This window comes from Amblyomma maculatum, chromosome 1, assembly GCF_055883805.1.
Source record: "Amblyomma maculatum isolate TAMU_Amacu chromosome 1, ASM5588380v1, whole genome shotgun sequence".
Taxonomy (NCBI): Eukaryota; Metazoa; Arthropoda; class Arachnida; order Ixodida; family Ixodidae; genus Amblyomma; species Amblyomma maculatum.
Window position 1 is genome coordinate 32390066 of NC_139344.1, and position 21711 is coordinate 32411776.

Below are 21711 nucleotides of genomic sequence, written 5' to 3' on the forward strand. Positions count from 1 at the left end.
TTAAATACATCGAATAACAAGCTTATTTTCATTGCTTCTGCGTTGCGGTATTCCGACGCGTTAAGGAAACGTGAGTTGCCCTCCACTGGGTTGACAAAAAAGGTGTGCGAGTGCAATTTCGACGAGATGTTAGTTCATCGAAAGGAACTACGAATTTGTCTCATTTTCGCGCGATAAGTTGTGTAACGTCATTAGCTGAAAGCTCATGCTCTTCTTTCTTCTTATTGGTGCCCGTGCTCTATTTTGGACAAAGGAATGTGAGAAACTTTCTGTGGGAAATGCCAGCGGCCGTCCTTATCTAATGCCTCTTGCCTTGAGTGTGCGTCTTTGTGTACCTGCTCGTATTCATCTTTCTCAAGTTTAACGTGCCCCAACTGGCCCAAAACCTACCGCTAATGCTCATATTCTCGCTTAGTGTCTGGTGCTTTGAACGGTTTCGCGATCGCTTACACCTTGATTTGCTCGGTCAGAGTGAGAGAGCACAGGCGTGTCTACCTGACTTCACATAGTTTTTTTCCCGTGGCTCAGGCTGGCTTAATGAGACCGGATGAGCGCAGCATCAAACGCCAGCTCCCAAACCGCGCCAGTATGCATTAATTTATCACAGGCCATCAGTTCTTTCATGGCTAATGCTACCTTCCCAAACAAACAAACAAACAAAAAAAAAACCTTACATGAATAAAGCGCGAGGGAAAAACGCCGTATTGATGGGAGGCGTGATTTAATTCATGGACACGTTTTTGTTTTCCTTTCAAGAAGTGAAAAATACGCATATCTTTATAATTTCATTTGCGTAATTACTAATCCACTTTATTTGAAACAACTCTTCTAAAAATTGAGTTCATATTTCATGGATCGATCATTCTTGATTTCTCGAGATCCCTGTTTTTCGCATAAATGGCACAGGCGTACATCGCGTTAAAATGCATGGCACATCAAGCCTCCATGATGAGGAGGAGGTTTCCCCCCAAAAAAAACATAAAGTGTGCTTAGGAACACTGTGCTAAGGGCGAATGATACTGTACCCACCAAGGCTGAGCTGAATTAGATAAATATTCCGAACTTGGTGTTCCTGCCAGAGCTGTATATACACGCCCTGCGTTTTTTTTTTTTTTTTTTTTTTTTGCTTACTGGGTCGTTCACGCACAATAAAGTCACGTACACTTGAAAATCTTTCAGTTCAAGGAAACGAGCGCGAATCAGGGGGATTTCAACGGATGCGCACCACTCGGTCCGAAAAAAAAAAGAAAGGGGCGCGCACTTCCCTCCACCGGCCGACACACATAGCAATCTAGACACCATTCTTTAAATGCAAAGGTTTTTGAAGAAAGGTGAAAGTTTCTCACATTTCATCGGAGCATCCTTCAGGTTGGTGCATTCTGTACCCAGTTTTCAAAAGCCTGAACAAGTGCTCGGGACCCACACCTGGGTATGGAGAAGCGCCGAAAGTGACGATTTCCCACAGCACAACGCCAAATGACCACCTGAAAAAAAAAAAAGAGGCAAGCATTAGTATTGGAACAATATTGTCATCCTGCAGCATCGCGTACTTAGTGCACCACATGTCTCACCGGAGAGGCGCCGAGCAGACACATAATTCCCAGAACCCCCCCCCCCCCCCCCCCCCCCCCCAAACACACACACACACCCTCTTTGTTATTTTTTTAAGTTTAGTACAAGACTGCGCTCAGAAAGAAACGGTAAATAAAAATTCTGCCACTGTTAGCGTATATATGCCCGCATTTCTTTGAAAGGAAAAAGCAAAGGTGACAGCACAGTAAAGATACTTTGCACTTATTCCATAAGCAAACACAACCAAACAAAAGGAGTAAAATGCGCCGAAAATCGGCCAGCCATCGTCATCTCATTGCGTAGGATGTCATCATCACGTGAGTATTGGTATATAGTATAAATACTGCAACGCAGCGCCATGCCAATGGGCGAAGCGTCGCTGCGCGCACTACTAAGTAACGCCGATTTCCTTCCTTGGAATTAACCCTGCACTTCTTGTACTGCTCGCCCCAACACCGCATGCATGAGCATTGCAAAACGGGAGGTAGAGCGAAAAACTAAAGGTAGTGCCGCAGTTACTGCACCACGTTCTAAACGAAACAAATGATCAGACTTTAAAACAACTTCCAGTAGGGTGCCTTACAAATGATGTAATGTCGACAACCGCTAGTTTTAGGGCACCAGAAACCAGACATCGTTGTCTCATTGCTCTTCAAGTGTAACGGGAGGAGCTTGCTTACACGTCACTCTTGCTTGTGTAAATTTGGTCTTCGAGCGATTCCAAAGCCATCCATTTGACTGGCACTCTGCCCTGGAATTCATAAATATGGACATAGGTCAGGTTAAGCACGTGCGACGTTATACTAAATTCAAAGCGCCAATGAACAACGCACTCCACTTAGCACGCAACGTCGCTCAAAGCAAGCGTCGCGGTGGCGTTTTGAGACCTAGAAATGTAGTAACGCAAATTAATTAAATACAGCGCGCTCAAGTGGCGGTAAATACGCGCAGTGCAAGTGTTCCTCGCTGATTTTTCTTGACTCCTGCTCTCTGCGGTTGGAATCCGTCAGAGAAACAACTTGCTGGCTGTCTTGCCGCTGTCACCCTCGGTTCACTGTCTTCGCTTCCAAGCTGGCAACGCTTTCGGTCGCCAGCACGCGCGGTCCCACTGTTATCGTGTGGCGCAAAGCATCGCGCGATCCGTGGTTGGTGCACGGCCGGACACCGTACAACGTCATAGCGATAGCTGGTCAGGTGGTATCTGTAGCAAAAAATTACGAGGGACTTTAGCGACTAAAGTAGTGAAAGGCGAAAGCCTGAGTGCCGCATTCTGCTACGCAACTGTTGCGCATGTAGTGATGAATGCTGCTACGAGTAAATGGAGCGACTACTGTTTCCCATTCTGCTAGTGCATTGAGCTGTCAAGTGGTGACGAGTTTCGAGAATTTTCCAAGCATTGTCTACACAACGTCTAGAAACGTCTAAGTTTAAATCATTATTCAGTCATTAATTAGTCATTAATTAATTGGTATTATTTAGTAATTGATAATTAGTCATCGCTAATTTATATTTAATAATCAGTTAGGAATTATTTCAATTAGTTCGTCATTAATTAGTAATTTATTATTGGCATATGGCCATATAAGGCACGCATTCGCGTATACCGTGGTGGTGCCCTGTGATTGGTCGAGATCTCATGTCATGTCGTTTAAACAGATACTGCGGTTGATTAGTCATTGAAACATGGAGACACGCCGTGCCTTTTTGGAAAGGCTCCTGCTTTTTCCCACTGGAGCTGTCAATCCTTGTTATCAAGTACACCATGCGACACGCTCGATTCACTTCGGCGAATTTTATAGCCCAGAGCGTTGGGGTGGGCCAGTTGGCGCTAGATATTGTTTACAAAGTTTTTTTTCTTTTTCTTCTACGATTGTCCCCTTTAGCATACCCTTGCAGCGCAAAAACCTTGAAACCAATTTGGAGCAGAATAGCGTATCAGTGAGGCAAACCTTTCCTAGACCTTCATTGGCGAGACTAAGGAGAAAAATTCGAGACAATTAGAAAGTCTGTCGCTCAACAAATAAGACTATGTCGACTAGGTAACGTGTCGAAAACTCATTGCACGTGTTTTCCTTACAGTTACTCTCAACGTGTTTCCCCTTCAGCTGCATCACTTTTGATAGATTAAGCCACTTCTTGACGTTCAGTTGTCTTTCGATGGACTGAATGAAGTGATCGGCTCAGTGCTGATACATGTCAGCCATCATGACATAACTATGTGGTGGCAGTGGCTGTTTCGTTCGATTCTTTCAATCAGGTAACCTGGTGTTCTTCCAAGACTAAGACACGTCTTTAATGTATATACGGGCTGGAAATGTTCACATCAGCTCAGACTAACTGCAGCTTTTCTGGATACTGGAAAGTTTGCATGCAGACACAAGGACAAGTGAGGAAAACACTGGACCTTATGTATAACGCGTCAGCTTTTCACTATGCATGTCAACCAACTCGCCCAACTTTCTGCTCCCCTAAACTTTACTGGGCCGACAGGCACACCAACTAACACGGTGTCTGCCGAGAAACTCGAAACAAATGAAATGAGGTCCTGTCAACCATCAGTTTCCTTCATCTGTCAGGTGTGTGGTGAATAGACTCCACCCTTTTGATTAACGACATCACCAATGTAATACTGCACTAAGCATGAGCCACGCCATGCCAGCCCGTTGCCCACGTGCACTGCACATACCGTGTACAGTGGTGCCGATCGCATTGTGTTTTAGAGGTGTGCACGGGCAGAAAGTCTAAGCCCGAACCCGACCCGGCCTTAGGCTGAGACTTGAGGCCTGGGCCGGCCCGGCCCGGGCCACCTGAATCCGGGTCATGAATCCAGCAGCGCTGAAGTTTCTTCCGCCGCTCTAAACTGTGGCTTGAATGACTAATGCGTTCTTAGCAAAAAGAACAAGTTTTGTGTACACAGTTTCCTTGCTTCTTTAAAAGCGCGCAGGCTGTAACTGGGCAAAGGGTTTATTTTTTGGCCGAGTATACGGTGAGCTAGCCTCACTCAGCGTGTGCCTTTCCACGGTGTATAGAAGGCGCGCTGCGCCGCAACTGCGTTGTCTGGGCTGCCCCATCATGAGGCAACTTTAGAACGACGGATGCTTTCACTATATGTGTTACGCCCCGCTACCACTAATGCTTTGTCGAAGGAACAAGCTACAACAGAGACGTGAGAGGGGATAGCATGACGGCGAATCTCGAAACCGATAATGAAAATTCTCTGCTAACGACGACGGCACGTGGTGGACAAGCGGATCGACGTTGGGTGAAAACTCAGACGCTGTCGCGTTGGGAGGATGCAGGAAGACTAAATTTTTAGCATTCGACCCACCTATCGTACCATGGTCATATTCGCTCTTTCGCAAAAGTTGCGTGTACTCGGCATCAGCGTGGCCGGCCCGGCCCGCCCGAGACATATACTCTGCCCCGAGCCCGGCCGAGTACAGGCTTTCGGCCCGGCCCGAGCCATTTCACTTCTATTGTTTGTCAGCTGCCAGTCGTCGAAAGAGGGCGGGGCTCTTTGTACAGCCGAACATCGCCCAATTTATTGCCCTCACGCTCACTCTTATTTATTTGTTGGTGGTTTTTATCATTTTTGCTGTTTCTGTTTTTCATTACTGACGAATCGCAGTCACGTAGCTACAAGCGCATACGTGTATGGCGCTTCAGTTATTCATTACCCAATAAACAAAATAAACAAAATGCTACACAAGGTGCCAGGCAATGCATCTTTCACAAGCTATTTGCAGCACTACATGATCGTCCTACGTGGACAGGGCATGTAATGCGGAAGGAGGATATCCGATGGCCGCTTGGGGTAACAAATTGGATTCCAAGGGAAGGAAAGCGTAGCAAGGGGCGGCAGTAAGTTAGGTGGGCGGATGAGGTTAAGAAGTTTGCCGGGGTCAAGTGGATGCAGCAAGCACAGGACTGGGTAATTTGGAAGAATATTGGGAAGTTCTTATCCTGCAGTGGGGATAAGCCGGCTCATGCTGATAATGATAATTGTGATGATGATGAAGACGACGTTGATTGTGTTTTTACGTGCCTGTCGACCGTGGTGTAAGAATGTTGTAGGAACTCAATCATGTAGTGCACGCCGCTCGGACCGGCCCGTGTCTCCTTTACATTTCGCATGATGTTACAATCAGCTTGCGAAACGGAGTATAATATCATTGATTTCATGAAGAAAGACTAGCCTGACCACTAAGCTTGGATACAGGCCCGTCGCTGGCGTTTACATGTGCGAAGCTCATATCACCATCGGAAAAACAAAAGCGAGGATTAGAGGAATAAAGCGGATGTGATGCTCGCTAACAGTGACGCTCAGCGCTAGCAGCGCTAGCAACGACGCTGAACGCTATCCTAGTAACTCGGAAACACGTCACGATCTGCCCCACTGCACAACCAAGGAGTGAGCTCGGGCATGCAGTCATGGTCATGCGCAGTAGCTCATACCGAGTAAATAAAACTTGAAATTTCTCCAACCAACACTTTTATTTTATAAAACCCGACGTTTCGGAGCCGGCTCGGCTCCTTCTTCAGGGGTGCATGACGCGGGGCTGCGTGCAGCTATAAGTAAAAATTGTCGAGGGGGAGAAGAAGGTGGGGGGGGGGGGGGAGAATGGGGAGGGGGTGAGATGTGTGTGAAAGGAATGAGAAGGAAGGAGGGGGGTTTAGACGAGTGAGGGTGCCGCAGGTGCAGGTGTGCTCGCTGGCGACTTTTTTCTTTTCTTCACAGAAGAAAAGAAAAAAGTCGCCAGCGAGCACACCTGCACCTGCGGCACCCTCACTCGTCTAAACCCCCCTCCTTCCTTCTCATTCCTTTCACACACATCTCACCCCCTCCCCATCCCCCCCCCCCCACCTTCTTCTCCCCCTCGACAATTTTTACTTATAGCTGCACGCAGCCCCGCGTCATGCGCCCCTGAAGAAGGAGCCGAGCCGGCTCCGAAACGTCGGGTTTTATAAAATAAAAGTGTTGGTTGGAGAAATTTCAAGTTTTATTTAGTTATCAACCCAACCAGACAGGCAAATCTGTCGAAATGTTTAGCTCTCATACCGAGTAGTGCTACACCCGAAGAAAGGTAACTCATTTAGAAGCAAACGTTAAAAAAGATATTCAAAAACGTCACAGGGTTTGGTGGTACCAAATCAGCCAGATTAACTAAACTTGTTGACTCAAGCATTCAACTCAAGCAATGTTGAACAAAATATTTTACTAAGCTATAGGCGCCAGGCTGCGGCGACATAGTAGATATGTCTAAAGAACAACACAGTCATGAAAAAATACAACAAAATGTTCTGTCCTTCTGTCGTAACGTCAGACTTTTCTATAGTTCTGCAATTCTTTTTCAGTGGTGCTTTTTTATCGTAACACAAAATTCTGATGTTACTAAAGAAATTTGTTATCACAACAGTTTCACTGTCATAAACCGCACAGAAATTGTGTTGTGACAAACAAAATTTTCTGGGCTTTTTTTTTTCGTCTGCAGGGGTTGTAAAAACAATTTCCATTTCTTTAATTACCCTAAAGCTCTTTCTTAACAGTCAAAGAAGAGTCACTAGTGCCGAAAACAAAGCGATATTTTCTTTTTTAGCATATTGCAAGGAAGGCTGGGCAGGCCATTCTAACATCTGAAAGCATACCCTGCTCTTCTTCAAATAGGTGTCACCCTCGTAGACATCCCTGCTGAGACCGAAGTCAGAAATCTTGATAACGTTGCCTTCGGCCAGGAGAATATTTCGTGCGGCCAGGTCTCTGTGCACGAGCTGTGGGAAAGAGGAGTAAAAAAATAATATTCAGCATGCGGTAACTCTGGGGACCTATGTTCACACGCACAACCACCTTCAATATATACTACAGCAGTCGGGTGAGCTGTGCTTACAACACACTGGGATGCCTTACATGAACTGTGACATTTGAGTACATCAATTCCGTGGGGCTGCTTTAAAGCATTTTGCGCATTTTTTTTCCTGGTTGCCCTGAATTTACACGACCGACGATATCGAACTTGGTGTAGTTCATAAATTTCTGCCAATCGTCAACGTAGACTGGAAAATAAATATCACAACTTCAGCAACCTAACATCATCTGACTGCAGCTTTAGCCTATCTAATTGTATTACTTTCTTAAGTACAAAATTATGACGCCAAAAAGAAACGCATCCACGCGTTCGCACCACAGTTTGTCAGGAAACATCATTTACTGTTCGTTGCGTACAAGAATACACATTTTCAAACTATCCAATAATGCGATCTTTTATAAATGCCAGTAACGCACGCATCATCAAATAAGAATAATTATATAATTATAGAAATGGTTTTGCGTCTCCTTCACATAAGACTAGTATCAACAAAGTTTGAATTAAACGCGGCTATTCTGCTTGGGTTAAGAGTGGGGATGGTCCATTTTCTGAAATGCATTTAATCAATTTTCTCCACAAAAGAGAAATGATCAGACACTATGTGGTTCTCGATAAAAAAAAAAAAAAAAATTACTCGGGACAGGCAAAGACCGTAGCCAACCTCGCCATTCCCTACAGTCACTTTCATTTGTGATTTCACAAATATATTTATTTATTTTTTGTATTTATTATTTCGCAACAGTTCATTGCGAAAATATGTCTTCAATTGTTTCTTTTTTATCGTTGCATATATCCACGACTGCTTTGGGGTAAGGAAGTAGACAATCATGACTTGCAGTGCGTAAAAACCAAAATACAGGCAATAACGAACATAAACTTCGCGGTCTTAAGTACACCCTTCAGTATGAGGCTGTGTTCTATAAAGCTTCAAAGTTATTGAAAATTATTGTCATTCGAGGCATTTCTCACTGGCTGTCATGACCAGTGATGCTCTCTGCATGACATAAGTGCGTGATACAGGACCAACCACCCTTATCTAGTGCCCGAATATTTAGTGAAGCATTTTTCTATGGAGAGAAAGGTAGAGATGGTAGGGCGAGATTATATTTCGATTTTGGAGCCTCTGAGAATGACAAGACGCAATTTTCATTCATCAAGCATGCCAATTAGTTTGAACGTCATCGTTTGGCTAGACCATCACTCTTCCCTGCTCACTAAAAAATAAAAGAAAACGCACTCAAAGATCACCTGAAAGACAGGCATTCATTAATAAAGAAAGGTAATCTTAGGGCACATCGTTAATATCACTGCCCATATTCACTGAAGGCATCACGAAAGAAGGTAACAAGCTAAACAAAATATAGAAGCATGAGAGGTAATATATCACATGCCTCACAAAAGCTGTCTTGCCGTGCATTCATGCACCGGCTTAAGTACCGTACGCATATCTCTTCGGCGATATAATGAAAAGCTGCTTCCCAGCCAGGTTATGCCTCACAAGTATACAAGCGGCTACGGCTACTCACGTGCAAGCATCTAGTATATGCCTCGGCATACGTTGCGTATGTACTTCCCTCATATACTAGTTTGCTATCGATGTAACTATTTCCACCGGTGTCCTTTCTCTGTGAGACGGCGGTGACCCTTAATGAGTTAGCAAAAGCATTGCCATATTCGTAAAAAGTGACCGTTGTGAAACGTTCGAAGCCTCAACGCCGGAGTGAAAAGGAGAAGTTTGAGGTTCAATACATTCTAAAAGCCTGGAGGCATTGTAGAAAAGATAACTATATAACATCAATCAGCGAACACGCGACGGAATTTTTGTAAGCTGCTTGCACGCAACAGCGATCATCACTGGGAGGACTCGGAGGCTCTCACTCGTCACATCGACATGATAGCGCAGGCACATGAGAGCCGTGGCATGAGACCCATGGTGGCGCAGGGACCGTTTTAAGGAGTGAGTAGTACTCATTACTTTCTGACGTCAGATGAACCTTTTATACCTCTACCAACCTTCAGTGAAATGGTACATAAGAGAGGAAAAAAAAAAGAGTAGCGTTCGTTCCAACGTTTCGCATTTGCCTGTTCACAATACTTAACACCTGAATGAAGTGAGATAAAAGAAATGTCGCAAATGCCACGTTTGTGATAGCGAATTGGTATGATGGAGAGAGTGGGCAAACCTTCATGTCAGCCAGGTAGGCCATGCCTTTTGCGATCTGCCAAGCGTAGCATAGCAGATCGCTGTAGCTGGGCACATCGGGTTCGGCGCGGTCCTCGGGGTCCTCTTGGGCAGCCTTCAAAGCCGGCCCTTGCGCCATGTACGTCGGATTGCACACAACCGTCACGTCGGCGGCCATATGGCGACTGCGGCGGAGCACGTTCAGCAGCGAGCCCAGCTCCGCGTACTCCACGATCACGTACAGGGGGCCGCCTGCACAGCGCGCAGAGCCTCAGACGCTTAGCACACTTGTGAAACAAACCAAAAGCCACTTCAGAGTCGACTGGGTGGCTTGGGGAAAGCAAGGAGAAAATTGCATACCTCACTACCTAGTACCCCGACCTTTCTTTCCGAGGCAATTTGTTTTTATTTTAGAAGCCGTGGAATAGAAAAGCAGTCTTTTGCATATTGGCTGCATATGTGTTGATTACATTTGTTCGCGGCCACGTTGCTCCCGCCTGCCTTGCTGAATTTCTGTAGGGCCCCCGCTTTGTTTACGCTTAAGCTATCGCTTTTCTTGAGCGGAACAATTCCCTGCAAAATGTCAGCATGCGAATAACTTTCTGAGAGAACTGGTGAAATGGAAATAAGGCTCCTCAGTGAATAAGATGCACTGCCTGGACCGCATAATTTCGGAACCCATGAGCAAGACGCAGGCACTGAGCTTCGACGTTGTGGTATTGAAAACACACACACACGCGCGCGCACACACACACACACGCACACGCACACACACACACACACACACACACACACACACACACACACACACACACACACACACACACACACACACACACACACACACACACACACACACACACACACACACACACACACACACACACACACACACACACACACACTAACACACGCACACAAAGATAAAAATCCAACAAAGATGTTCTACACGACCTCGATGAAGAGTTTCACAATGAAAACAGTGGTTTGAATGCACAAACCAAAACTGAATTAGTAGCTTAGTTTGCGCTAGTCGGAAGCATGGCCGCAGGCACACAAAGGCGTACAGTGGTGAGCAGCCTTGTTTAGAGCGCGCCGACAGTGCTCCGCGGATTAAGTCAGCACCATCTGACGTTAGGCCCTGGGTTTGAGTTATGCTTCCCGTGCGCATGCGCGGCTAAAATAAAGCGGTGCCTGCTTGTGGGTTCTCGGCCTTATTTGCGCTCAGTGCTTGCGCTTCATGCCGCCAGGTAGGTGCCTAATGATAAGAAACAACGCCCGAAAACTAACGCGTTTCGCGCGAATCACGAAGCGGCTAGGCAAGTGCAATTTGATATCGGGTGATCGCTCGGTTTAAAAGCAATTGCAAGTGATAGCGAATGATCGCGCGTTTCCAACAAGCACTGTAGCTAAGAGTGCGAAAATTGGGCCTAGTTGTTTGTTTGGTGTCTGCTTTTGTCCTGTCCGTGTAAGGTTGCGACCACGCGCCACGCGTTGCAGACCTATTGTTTGATAGCGTGTTTTTGGCCCGGGGTACTAGCTATAAGAGACAAAGTATTTTGCATCCGTACAGATATAGGAACTGAACTTCCTCGATGATAAAGCACAGGGGCGGTGAGTGGTGCATATGCAGGAACGCGTATTAATCTTCTATCACACTCGCGCTTGCTTGCCTGACCGTCTCGTTACACTCGAGAAAAAAAGGCGAAATCACGACGCTCTGGCGACCATCACAGCCTCAAAAATGCAGGCAGTGCGACCCTAGCGGCACGAAAGGTACTCGAAGGGTAGGGGCTGGACAAGGAAGTGATGAGCAGGGGCCCTATTCTCGACAATTCGCCGTTTTGATCAAATTGTGACGTGCGCGTGACGTGTGCATCAGGACGGGGCCAGGTTACGTAAGCACACAATCGGGTTACGCATTCTGAAGAAAAAGAGAAATAAAGGGACAGAAAAAAGCGCGTTGTCGTCTGCTACTCTATATTGGCGCCAAGTATGAAAAATGACGGTGCTCCTGCAGGAACCGATACGCTGCGGCGCATTCCGTGATTCGGAAGCCTTGGGTTGTAGTGAGGCGAGTGAAATATGTTGTAGCGTTGCGGTATCAGTGTTTCACGACATACTGCTTTCTTTCTTTCTTTATTCAATACTGCGAACCTCGCACAGGTCCAAGCAGGGTGGTAACATGGCAACAAAACAATAATAACAAAGGTGATAAACATCAAAGTGTGGAGAAAGGCAATACTGAATCATTTCAGTCGGTTACTCTGCGAAGAAAAAATGAAAACTTGAATAAATCAGTTCGTGCGAAACACGGCGTCAGCGAGTTAGGATGACGGTGGCGCGTATACCTCGATAATAAAAGCGACAGATATGGTGAAGGGTTAATAGCTATGTCTCGATTCCAAAGCGCGGAAAGAAATTGCAAGCGTAAATTTTTTCTTCGTTGTTCAAGGCATTCGATACCATTAACCTGCATTAATTCAGAGGGTGCGTCATACGGAGAAAATTTACGGTAAATGACTCTCACAGCTTTTCTTCGTACCTTTTCTAAACAGGTGATATTGTATTTAGTAAATGGGTCCCAAACAACGCATGCATATTCAAGTTTCAGTCTAATTAGTGAATTGTAAGCAAGTCGTTTTACGCTCGAGGGAGAATTTTTAAGCTTATGCACTAAAAAGTATAGTTTACGTAAAGCAGAACAGCAGATGTTATCTATATGTAAATTTCATGACAAAGTATTAGTAAGCGTGACACCTAAATACTTGTACTTGGCCTCTTCCAACAAAGGTGAAGAACCTAGCCTGTAGATAGAAGAGAGAGGAGCTTTTCTGCGAGCGAAGCGAAGAACGACGGTCTTATCGGTGTCAGCTTTCATGTCCCACGTTTTACGCCATTCATAAATCTTAGCCAGCCGAACATTCGGCATCAGCTACGCATGGCATCAACTACGCATCAGCTACGCGCGAGTTTCAGCTGAAGAGCAAGAACGGCAATGGAATATTCGCAGTGGGTTGGTGCAAAATGAGAGCGGAAAGTAGCATTGCTGTTCATAAGCGCCTATGACCTCTCACGTTCACTTAGCGGATTTTAAATGCAAGAACTAAAAATTTTAAGGACTTGGTCGTAAACAAAAGGAATCGACGGATTTCCAAAGTAGCTTCAGCACTGATGAAGAGGCGCCGGCACAGCCGCTAATATCCATCTCTGAGGACAACGCTCGCAGTCTCGCTACCCACATTTTCGAAAAGCCGCGTTATGAACAGCTACCGTCAGGTCACCACGTCTGCTTAAGGTTCTAACATATTGTGTCGGCTTGAGTAGTGTAGAGCGCGGAAAGCAGCGCAGAGAGAGAAAGAGATGTTACACACACACACGAAGTGGAAGACATACCTGGGCCTCACACCCAGTCGGTTAAATTTTCATGCGTTGGCGTGCGATAAGCTCTTGCGAAACGCAAAAAATGTCCGAGAAAGAGAACCAAACAGAAGAAAAGAATAGCAGAAAGGTTAATTAGGCGATTCTCAGCTTACCGTACAATGCAGAGGGGGATAAACGGACAATAATGAAAGAAAGCGAAAGATGACTGAGGAAATCATGGCATGAAGCTAGGGCGGCGCCTCGCGCGCGTATTCCTTACTGTCGAAACGGTAAAATGCAAATCAATAAAGGGAGATTATTTTCAGGCTGTACTAAAAAAAAAGGAATCAGCACAAAATGTCACTCAATTACATCATATAATTAGAGCGTATCGTCATAATGTTCTCCGGAGTACTTTTTTTTTTTTTAAATAATCAAATGGTGAGCCCGCATGCATATTAAACTAAATTTGATATATGAAACACATCATATGTAGCAAGCAAGCATGTGCCATGTACATGGAACATACATTCCTGCATTAAAATAGAAGCTGTGAATATTTTTGCTTGCTTTTCCCATCGTAGAAAGGCTGCTCAATTCATAACATTGCAATGAGTGCATAATGCAAGGCAAAAAATGCAGTGTTTAGGGCCGACGTTTAAGACAGTCTTTGGTGATCCCTCGCTGTCTGTCGCGCGAAATTCCTGCACAGCCATCGAATCATATGACCCCTCATGTTATAACCCCCGCCATTATGCAAGATGTAGAGGTAATTGGGAAAGTGCGATGCAGTGACCACAGGATGGTGAGACCGCGAATTAGCCTAAACCTGAAGAAGGAACGCAACAGATTAGTAAGAAAGAAACCTATCAACGAATTAGCGGTGAGGGGGAGGGCAGAAGAGTTCAGGATCTCGCTACAGAATAGGTATTCAGCTCTAACTGAGGATTGCGACCCTAGAGGCAAGGAACAATAATTTCAGAGATATCATTACTGAGTGTGCGGTAGAAGTAGGCGGTAGGATAGTTAGACAGGATACCGGTAAGCTGTCTAAGGCGACGAAAGATTTGATTAAGAAACGACAGAGTATGAAAGCTTCCAATCCAACAGACCAGATCGAATTGGCCGAGATATCAAAGCTAATCAATGAGCGCAAGGTGGCCGATATAAGGAAGTATAACATGGAGAAAATTGAGCATGCTGTAAAGAACGGGGGCTGCCTTAAAGCGGTAAAGAAGAAATTGGGCATAGGCAAAAACCAGATGTATGCGATAAGGGACAAGGCGGGCAACGTCATCACGAATATGGACAAAATAGTCAAAGTAGCCGAAGAGTTCTATACAGACCTCTACAGTAGCCAAAGTAGTCAAGCCCGTAATGAGATTGGCGGTAAGGAAAAACAGTCAGACGTTCCACCAGTGACGAAGGACGAGGTCAAGAAAGCGTTATAAATTATGAAAAGGAGGAAAGCAGCTAGAGAGGATCAAATAACTGTAGATTCGTTGATATCCTCCTAGGAAAACTGGCCACCCTGTATACGCAGTGCCTGGTGTCATCGACGGTACCGGAACCATGGAAGAATGCAAACATTATCCTCATTCGCAAGAAAGGGGACTCTAAGGACCTTAAAAATTACAGACCAGTCAGCTTACTGTCTGTTACGTATAAGGTATTTACTAAGGTAATCGCTAATAGAATCAGGACAACCTTAGACTGCAATCAAGCAAAGGATCAAGCAAGCTTTCGGAAACGGTTCTCTACTATCGATCATATCCATACCATCAATCAGGTGATAGAAAAATGCTCGGAATATAACCAGCCCTTATACATAGCATTCATTGATTACGAAAAAGCATTTGACTCAGTTGAAACCTCGGCGGTGATGCAGGCATTGCGAAATCAGGGGGTAGACGAGCCGTACGTGAAAGTGCTGTAAGATATACATAGTGGCTGCACAGCAACCATAGTTCTGCATAAAGAAAGTAACAAAATTTCCATAAAGAGAGGTGTTAGACAAGGAGACACAATCTCCCCAGTACTATTCACAGCTTGTTTAGAGGAAGTATTCAGAGACTTGGAATGGCAGCAGTTAGGTTTAAGGGTAGATCGAGAATACCTCAGTAATCTGCGATTTGCTGATGACATTGCCTTGCTAAGCAACTCGGGGAATGAACTGCCAATAATGATTGATGACCTAGGCAGGAAAAGTAGAAATTTAGGCTTGAAAATCAATATGCAGAAGACTAAGGTAATGTTCAACAGCCTCGGGAAGGAACAGCAGTTTACATTAGGTAACGAAATACTGGAAGTAGTAGGCGAATATGTCTACTTAGGACAGGTAGTAATCGCAGATCCGGACCATGAAAAGGAAATAAGAAGAATAAGATTGGGATGGAGCGCATTTGGCAAGCACTCGCAGATTATGACTAGCAGGTTACAGGTATCGCTCAAGAGGAAAGTATACAACAGTTGCATCTTGCCTGTAATCACCTACGGGGCTGAAACGTGGAGGCTAACCAAGAGAGTTCTACTTAAGTTGAGGACAACCCAGAGGGCTATGGAACGAAAAATGGTAGGGGTAACATTAAGAGATAGAAAGCGTGCAGAGTGGGCCAAAGAAATAACTCAAGTTAGCGACATTCTAGTGGAAATTAAGAAGAAATGGACATGGGCAGGACATGTAGTGTGACGAGAGGATAACGGATGGTCGTTGAGGGTAACAAACTGCATTCCAAGGGAAGGAAAGCGTAGCAGGGGGCGGCAGAAAGTTAGGTGGGCGGATGAGATTAAGAAGTTCGCAGGGGTCAAGTGGATGCAGCTAGCAAAGAACCGGTTTAAGTGGAGAAATATGGGAGAGGCCTTCGCCCTGCAGTGGGTATAATCAGGCTGATGATGATGATGATGATGATGATGATGATGATGATGATGATGATGATGATGATGATGATGATGATGATGTACTCACGAACCGACCAGATAGAAAATCAGAAAGCATCGCCATGCTCTCTGAAATAGATGATGGTTTGGTGGGCGCTGTTTAACACAAAGACAAAGTGAAGAAAACACAGGACTGGCGCTTTTATTTCTTTTCTTTGTCTCTGTGTTAAAGAACGCCTGCTAAACCATCATGAACAACCTACAACTCGCCCAACTTTCCCTACTGTTGCTCTCTGAAATGCCTCGTCTCGCACAGATCAACCGCTTGAGTTAGCGGGCTTCATTGCTGCGCTTGGCAACGACGGTGCGGATCGATGGTTTCTCTATGAGAGCAAAGCATTTTTAATGGGAGGGTAGGTATGACCCACGTGCGGCTGTAAATCTTTGTCTTCATTATTAACCCTCTCAAAGATGACGCCGCTGAATATTTCCCTTATAACGTCGTTTCAGTGCTTTATGCAATTACAACCAGATGTGTTAGCTTACTTCACCGCTTATCAAACTGTCTACCAACTACAGTGAACTAACAGCCGCCTGCACTGCACGTCGAATTCGCCATGATTTTTTCGCGGCCGCCTCAAGTGGTTCGAAATGCGGCGCCCAACTTTGGTCATTTACAGCAATGGCCGAACATCCTTTACGTAATGAAACGTAATTTTTGACGTCATCATTAAATGTTTATGCATTGCGTATTTCCTGCCATACAACGTCAGCCAATCAGATTTCAGGAGTCGGCTCTTGTCAGTGGGCAGTTCATTTCAGCCCATTCGTAATACACGCGTATTGCTTCCCTTTTTTTTTATATATACCTCTGTTTTCCTTCCACAATTACTTATAAATACAATCGAGACATCATGAATACCGCAGCTAAAAATCCGCGTTCACGCTCACGTCATTTTTACGTCAGCACAAAAAGCCATTTCGACACACCAAAACTTCGTGCCACAAATTTGAAACACGTGACTGTTCTGAGAACCAATCAGAGAAACAAAATGGCGTCGAACGGCGGCCATATGTGTCGAGAATAGGGCCCCAGGCATACCTCTGACTTGCCGCGCATGCGCACGGAACGCATATCTCAAACCCAAAGTCTAACGTTAGATGTCGCTGAATTACTCCGCACAGCACCGTCGGCGCGCTCTAGACAAGGCTCCTCACGACTGTACAATGCGCAGGGTCGGTCCCAGTTAGAAGTGACATCCTTAACGGACATACATGAGTACGTGCACAGTGGTATCAGACAGGCAAGCAGACAAAATGCATACATACGTGGCAACGGTCAATGCCTGAACAGCACTGCGCTACTGTCGACTGGCCGGCCCTTAGCTTTGGACGCGGAGCAGCGACCAGCATGGATAAGCATATGCGCACTATGTTTCCTGATAGCGCGAGTGTCGTCTTCTGGGCTAGTCCCACAAGCACGTCGAATCTTTACACGTTGTCTCCCTTTCGCCCATGTCAGATGACAGCTGTACTGGGGGTATGAGAAAGGAGCGAACCAGTGAATGGGCATGTTCTCTGAGCAATGAGAAACTGTACAACCTGGTTCTGCTGCGAAATGTATTCTCGGTTCGCCAAATACGTACATGTAGACAGCATTCGGCTGAGTGGCATTTCCATACTATTTGTTTAAAATATAGCAGCAAGCAGGTTTTCTTCTTCTGGCCAGAAGAAACGACGCTGGTAACTGTAGGAATGTGGCTGGCCGACAGACAGCACAACGAAATATCTGGACCAATTCGTCGCTGACGCAATAATTAGCAGAAAAATGAATTTCTCCCTCTCCTTCTATCTTTCCCTCGCTCTCTTTCTTTTTCTCTCTTTGAAACAAAGGACATCGCAGCGCACACACAAGGAACGGCAGCACAATCAATTCGAATCCTTAAAAAAAAAAAAGATAAAAATTCGCTTTTTCTTCCTTCCGAATTTCGTCCATTATTTTTAACGGCATGCGAAATGCAGCATATTTAAAAGGAAAAAAAAAACGCAACCCAATTATTGCAGGCGGCCTTTAATATCTCGCAGTTCAACCAGAAATCTGGACAGCGAGTTAACCGTGGCAGGGACAGTGTTGGGCTCGTGGGGAGAGCCTAGCTGCAGCAAACTTATGGCAACAATCTTGCTGCAGCAAACTTATGGCGTATTCCGAAATCGGTGACACGGAGTAATTTTTTCTAAAGGCGAAAGCCTTTCTAGGCTCAGAGAACGAAATCCCGTGCGCGAGATGTGTGCGCGAGGTATGTCAGCGCCTCCTACTAGGAGGCGTTGGATCTATGCGCGAGATTCCGCGAGATGTGTTCTCTTTGTCTAGCGTTCCTGCCACCTGCAATGTCACACTTGAACGCGCACCAAGGAACGCCACGCGACAGGAGCGATGGCATGCCGTCCAAACTCACAATTGCCGGAGAAAAGGTGACAAATACTACGCCTTTCCTTTCCTGTAAACCAAATATATTTATATGTAACACTGCAACGAACGCCCATAAGAGGCAAACGATGAGGCAAATGATAGGAGAGGAGGGGTATCCTCCACTCCTTTCTGCCCTGTTAAGCGCACCACGACAGCGCAAGGCATACCGCGAGCGTGTCGTCAGACTCGTCACAGTCGCTCGGCAATGGGATCCAAGTCCAACCTCAGCCGAAGTTGGATTGTTATGTTGCATGATTTCTGAGTAGACACCGTAGAGCGCAAACGATGACTAATCGATTGAACCGAGCCATAATTTATCTTCAAAACAGCCCCTTTGACCGAGCTACTACAGCAGTTTTACGTAACGCTCACATCTGCTGCATCTTGGACGATAATTGACGCGTGATAATTAGTGTTGCTGCTGTAATACCTTCCCTCCAATCTGCATTTAAAAGCAATGCAAAGAGGTTGTAGCATTGTCACATAACCCACGCATGGGAAGCCAACTGCTGAAATCTAAGCGCGCTTGTGAAAATTGCTAAAGAACCATTAAAACAGAAATTCCCGTGTAACTCAAAACTGCTTGCATAATATATATATATATATATATATATATATATATATATATATATATATATATATACCGACGAAACAGACCGCGACTGCTCTAATTAAAAAAAAAAGAGGGGGGGGGGGCATTGTAATTCACTGAGTTTTGCGCACGTACGCTTTACCGAGTTTGCAATAATGATTCAGTTTCATATTCATACTGAGTGTATAGCTCTAATCGTGACTTTTTAGTTTACAACGACACCTGAAAACTTCATACCTGCCCCCTAAGAACTCCGTAAAGCAACTGCTCGCCCTAACAGCACAACCTCTGCTGCATTAAACTAATTGTGCGAGCTTCTTAGCAGGCGCTTAATCGCCCCCACGTATCGAATGCTTAAAACGTTTTTTATTCTCTAATGACTAAAGCGCCACAGAATAACCACTTTCTTTTTTATTTTTTATAAAAGTGACCGCATACCCTTGGCGATTTCGGGCCACTTTCTGTGCAACCGTTTTTGAGCAAGATACGTTGAAAATAATTCAGCAAACTCATCTAACTACTTTCACGCATTGACCATTATCTCCGCTGACGTGGATTTCTGCCGCCACCCCGGGCACCCAATTAATTTATCAATTACACTTCAGAAAGGCGTCATCGACAGCGGGAAGTTGGTGGTCTGCGTTTATAGCGGTCGGCGCAGTTAACCATAAAACTGTTTTCATTGAGATGGAAGCAAACAGGAATTTCCCCACCGCCATTAAACACATCTCAGATACATGATCGCAATCAGGTTGTGAGCATCTAAGGCGTTCAGAGAAAAGTGACAACTAATACAAGTGCACCTGAATCTTATACTAACACCGTTTCTATTCAGTTTTCATCAAATACATTTCCGTCTCCCATACACTCGCTGGATAGTATACGGCAATGCCCAGAATAAAAAAAAATATTCAGTTTCATTCACTAGTGAACAAACTCATCCATGAGCTCTCTAATTTTTGCATTTACCAGCGAAATAAAACAGAAATAAACCTTAGTGATACTAACTAAGGTTTAACAAGTGATACTATGGTGATGTTGAAAATCCTCCAAGGTAGGCTGCAGCAGTATGTAGATCGGGAGCTTGCGGACGTGCAAGCTGGGTTTCCCAAGGGCAGATGAACTAGAGATCAGATTGCCAACCTTCGCTGGATCATGGAAAAAGCGAGAGTTCCAGAAACCCATCTACTTCTGCTTTATTGATTATGCGAAAGCATTTGACTGCGTAGATCACAGCAGATTGTGGCAAGCTCTCTAAGAGATGGAAGTTCCAATTCACCTCATCTGTCTCCTCAGGAACCTGTATGACGGGCAAGAGGCCACAGTCATAACTGGGCATGGTCTTACTGATTGGTTTCCGATTGAGAAAGGAGTGAGACAAGGCTGATGCAGATATGCTGAGTGCATCATGAGGAAGGCCGGTCTGGACGAGTCTTCAGCTGGAGTGAAGATTGCTGGGAAACGTATCAACAACCTTAGATATGCGGATGATACCACTTTAATGGCAGAAAGTGAAGTAGAACTCAAGAGACTTCTGATGTGCGTACAAGAAAAGAGTGAGAAGTTTGGGCTTAAACTGAACATTAAAAAGGCAAAGATCACGGCGTCTTGCCCCATCAAGTCCTGGAGCATCAAGAGACAAGAAGTGGAAGCTGTGACAGATTTTCTGTTCTTGGACTCCAATATTACCTCGGAAGGAGACTGCAGCCATGAAATTAGGAGACGCCTGCTTCTGGGAAAGAGAGCCATGGCTAGCCTTGACTGCCTGGTAAAGAGCAGAGATATTGCACTGCCAACCAAGATCCGTATAACTCGTGCTATGGTCTTTCCAGTTGTGATGTATGGATGCGAGAGTTGGACTGTGAAGAAGGCTGACCGCCGAAGAACTGACGCGTTTGAATTGTGGTGCTGGCGGAGACTCTTGAGAGTTCCTTGGACTGTCAGAAGATCAAATCAGTCGATATTGTCGACCATAAGCCCTGACTGCTCATTGGAGGGTCAAATTCTAAAGTTACAGCTCAGCTACTTTGGTCATCTGATGAGAAGAGAGGAGTCGCTGGAGAAAGATTCGATGTTGGGAAAGGTTGAGGGTCACCGGTGAAGGGGTAGGCAGCGATTGCGATGGTTGGATGGCATCCTCGAGGCGCTGCAGATGACGTTATGTGATGTTAGGAAGATAGTGAGAGACCGGAAAGCGTGGCGTGACATGGTCTATAGGGTCACGAAGAGTCGGACACGACTGAACGACTGAATTGAACTGAACTGAACTGATACTAACTTATTATGAAACCGCACAAACGTTTATGTCAATTTTAATCAACTATGACCTTACCGTTTTTGTTTTGTGTATGAACTAGCGTGTAATCTTACTTCTGACAATTTCACTCACATAAAAAAAAAATTTGTTTAAACTTCATGTGTTTTTTTATTTTCTATGCCACCCTCAAGTATCATAACGAAGCGTTCAACCGCTCTTATGTCAACTACGGAGTTATTTGATGGCAAAATGCAATACTTATTTAGGCACATTATAAATAGTTCTGAATGAAGAAAATATAACGTTAACATAAATGGACATATCCATACGTGACACAGATACCATATCCTAATCATATCTAAGCGGCAATGAACATCGTTAAAACAGTTTCTGTGTTCGTCTTTTAAGTTAGAAGCAGTAAGAGTTTGTGCCCTGATTCAAAATTAATTTCTCATCCACACTAATAAAAGAAGTTTTCCGATAAATTGTTAGCTAGGTTCTTCTGTCGTGTGGGTCAATTATGAATAGAAGACT

The 21711-nt window shown here is 45.0% G+C and overlaps 1 protein-coding gene across 1 annotated transcript in view; it reads right to left on the bottom strand.

The window, feature by feature from the left end:
* The window catches only part of LOC146202091 (proto-oncogene tyrosine-protein kinase receptor Ret-like), a 265403-nt gene that overhangs the window by 12138 nt on the left and 231554 nt on the right, over positions 1 to 21711 (bottom strand). The window contains exons 15-18 of the mRNA XM_084587934.1: positions 9620 to 9870; positions 7219 to 7341; positions 2253 to 2323; positions 1347 to 1484 (exon numbers count right to left, since the gene is read on the bottom strand). Coding sequence (XP_084444060.1) covers positions 1347 to 1484; positions 2253 to 2323; positions 7219 to 7341; positions 9620 to 9870 — 583 coding nt within the window. The remainder of the gene's footprint in view (positions 1 to 1346; positions 1485 to 2252; positions 2324 to 7218; positions 7342 to 9619; positions 9871 to 21711) is intronic.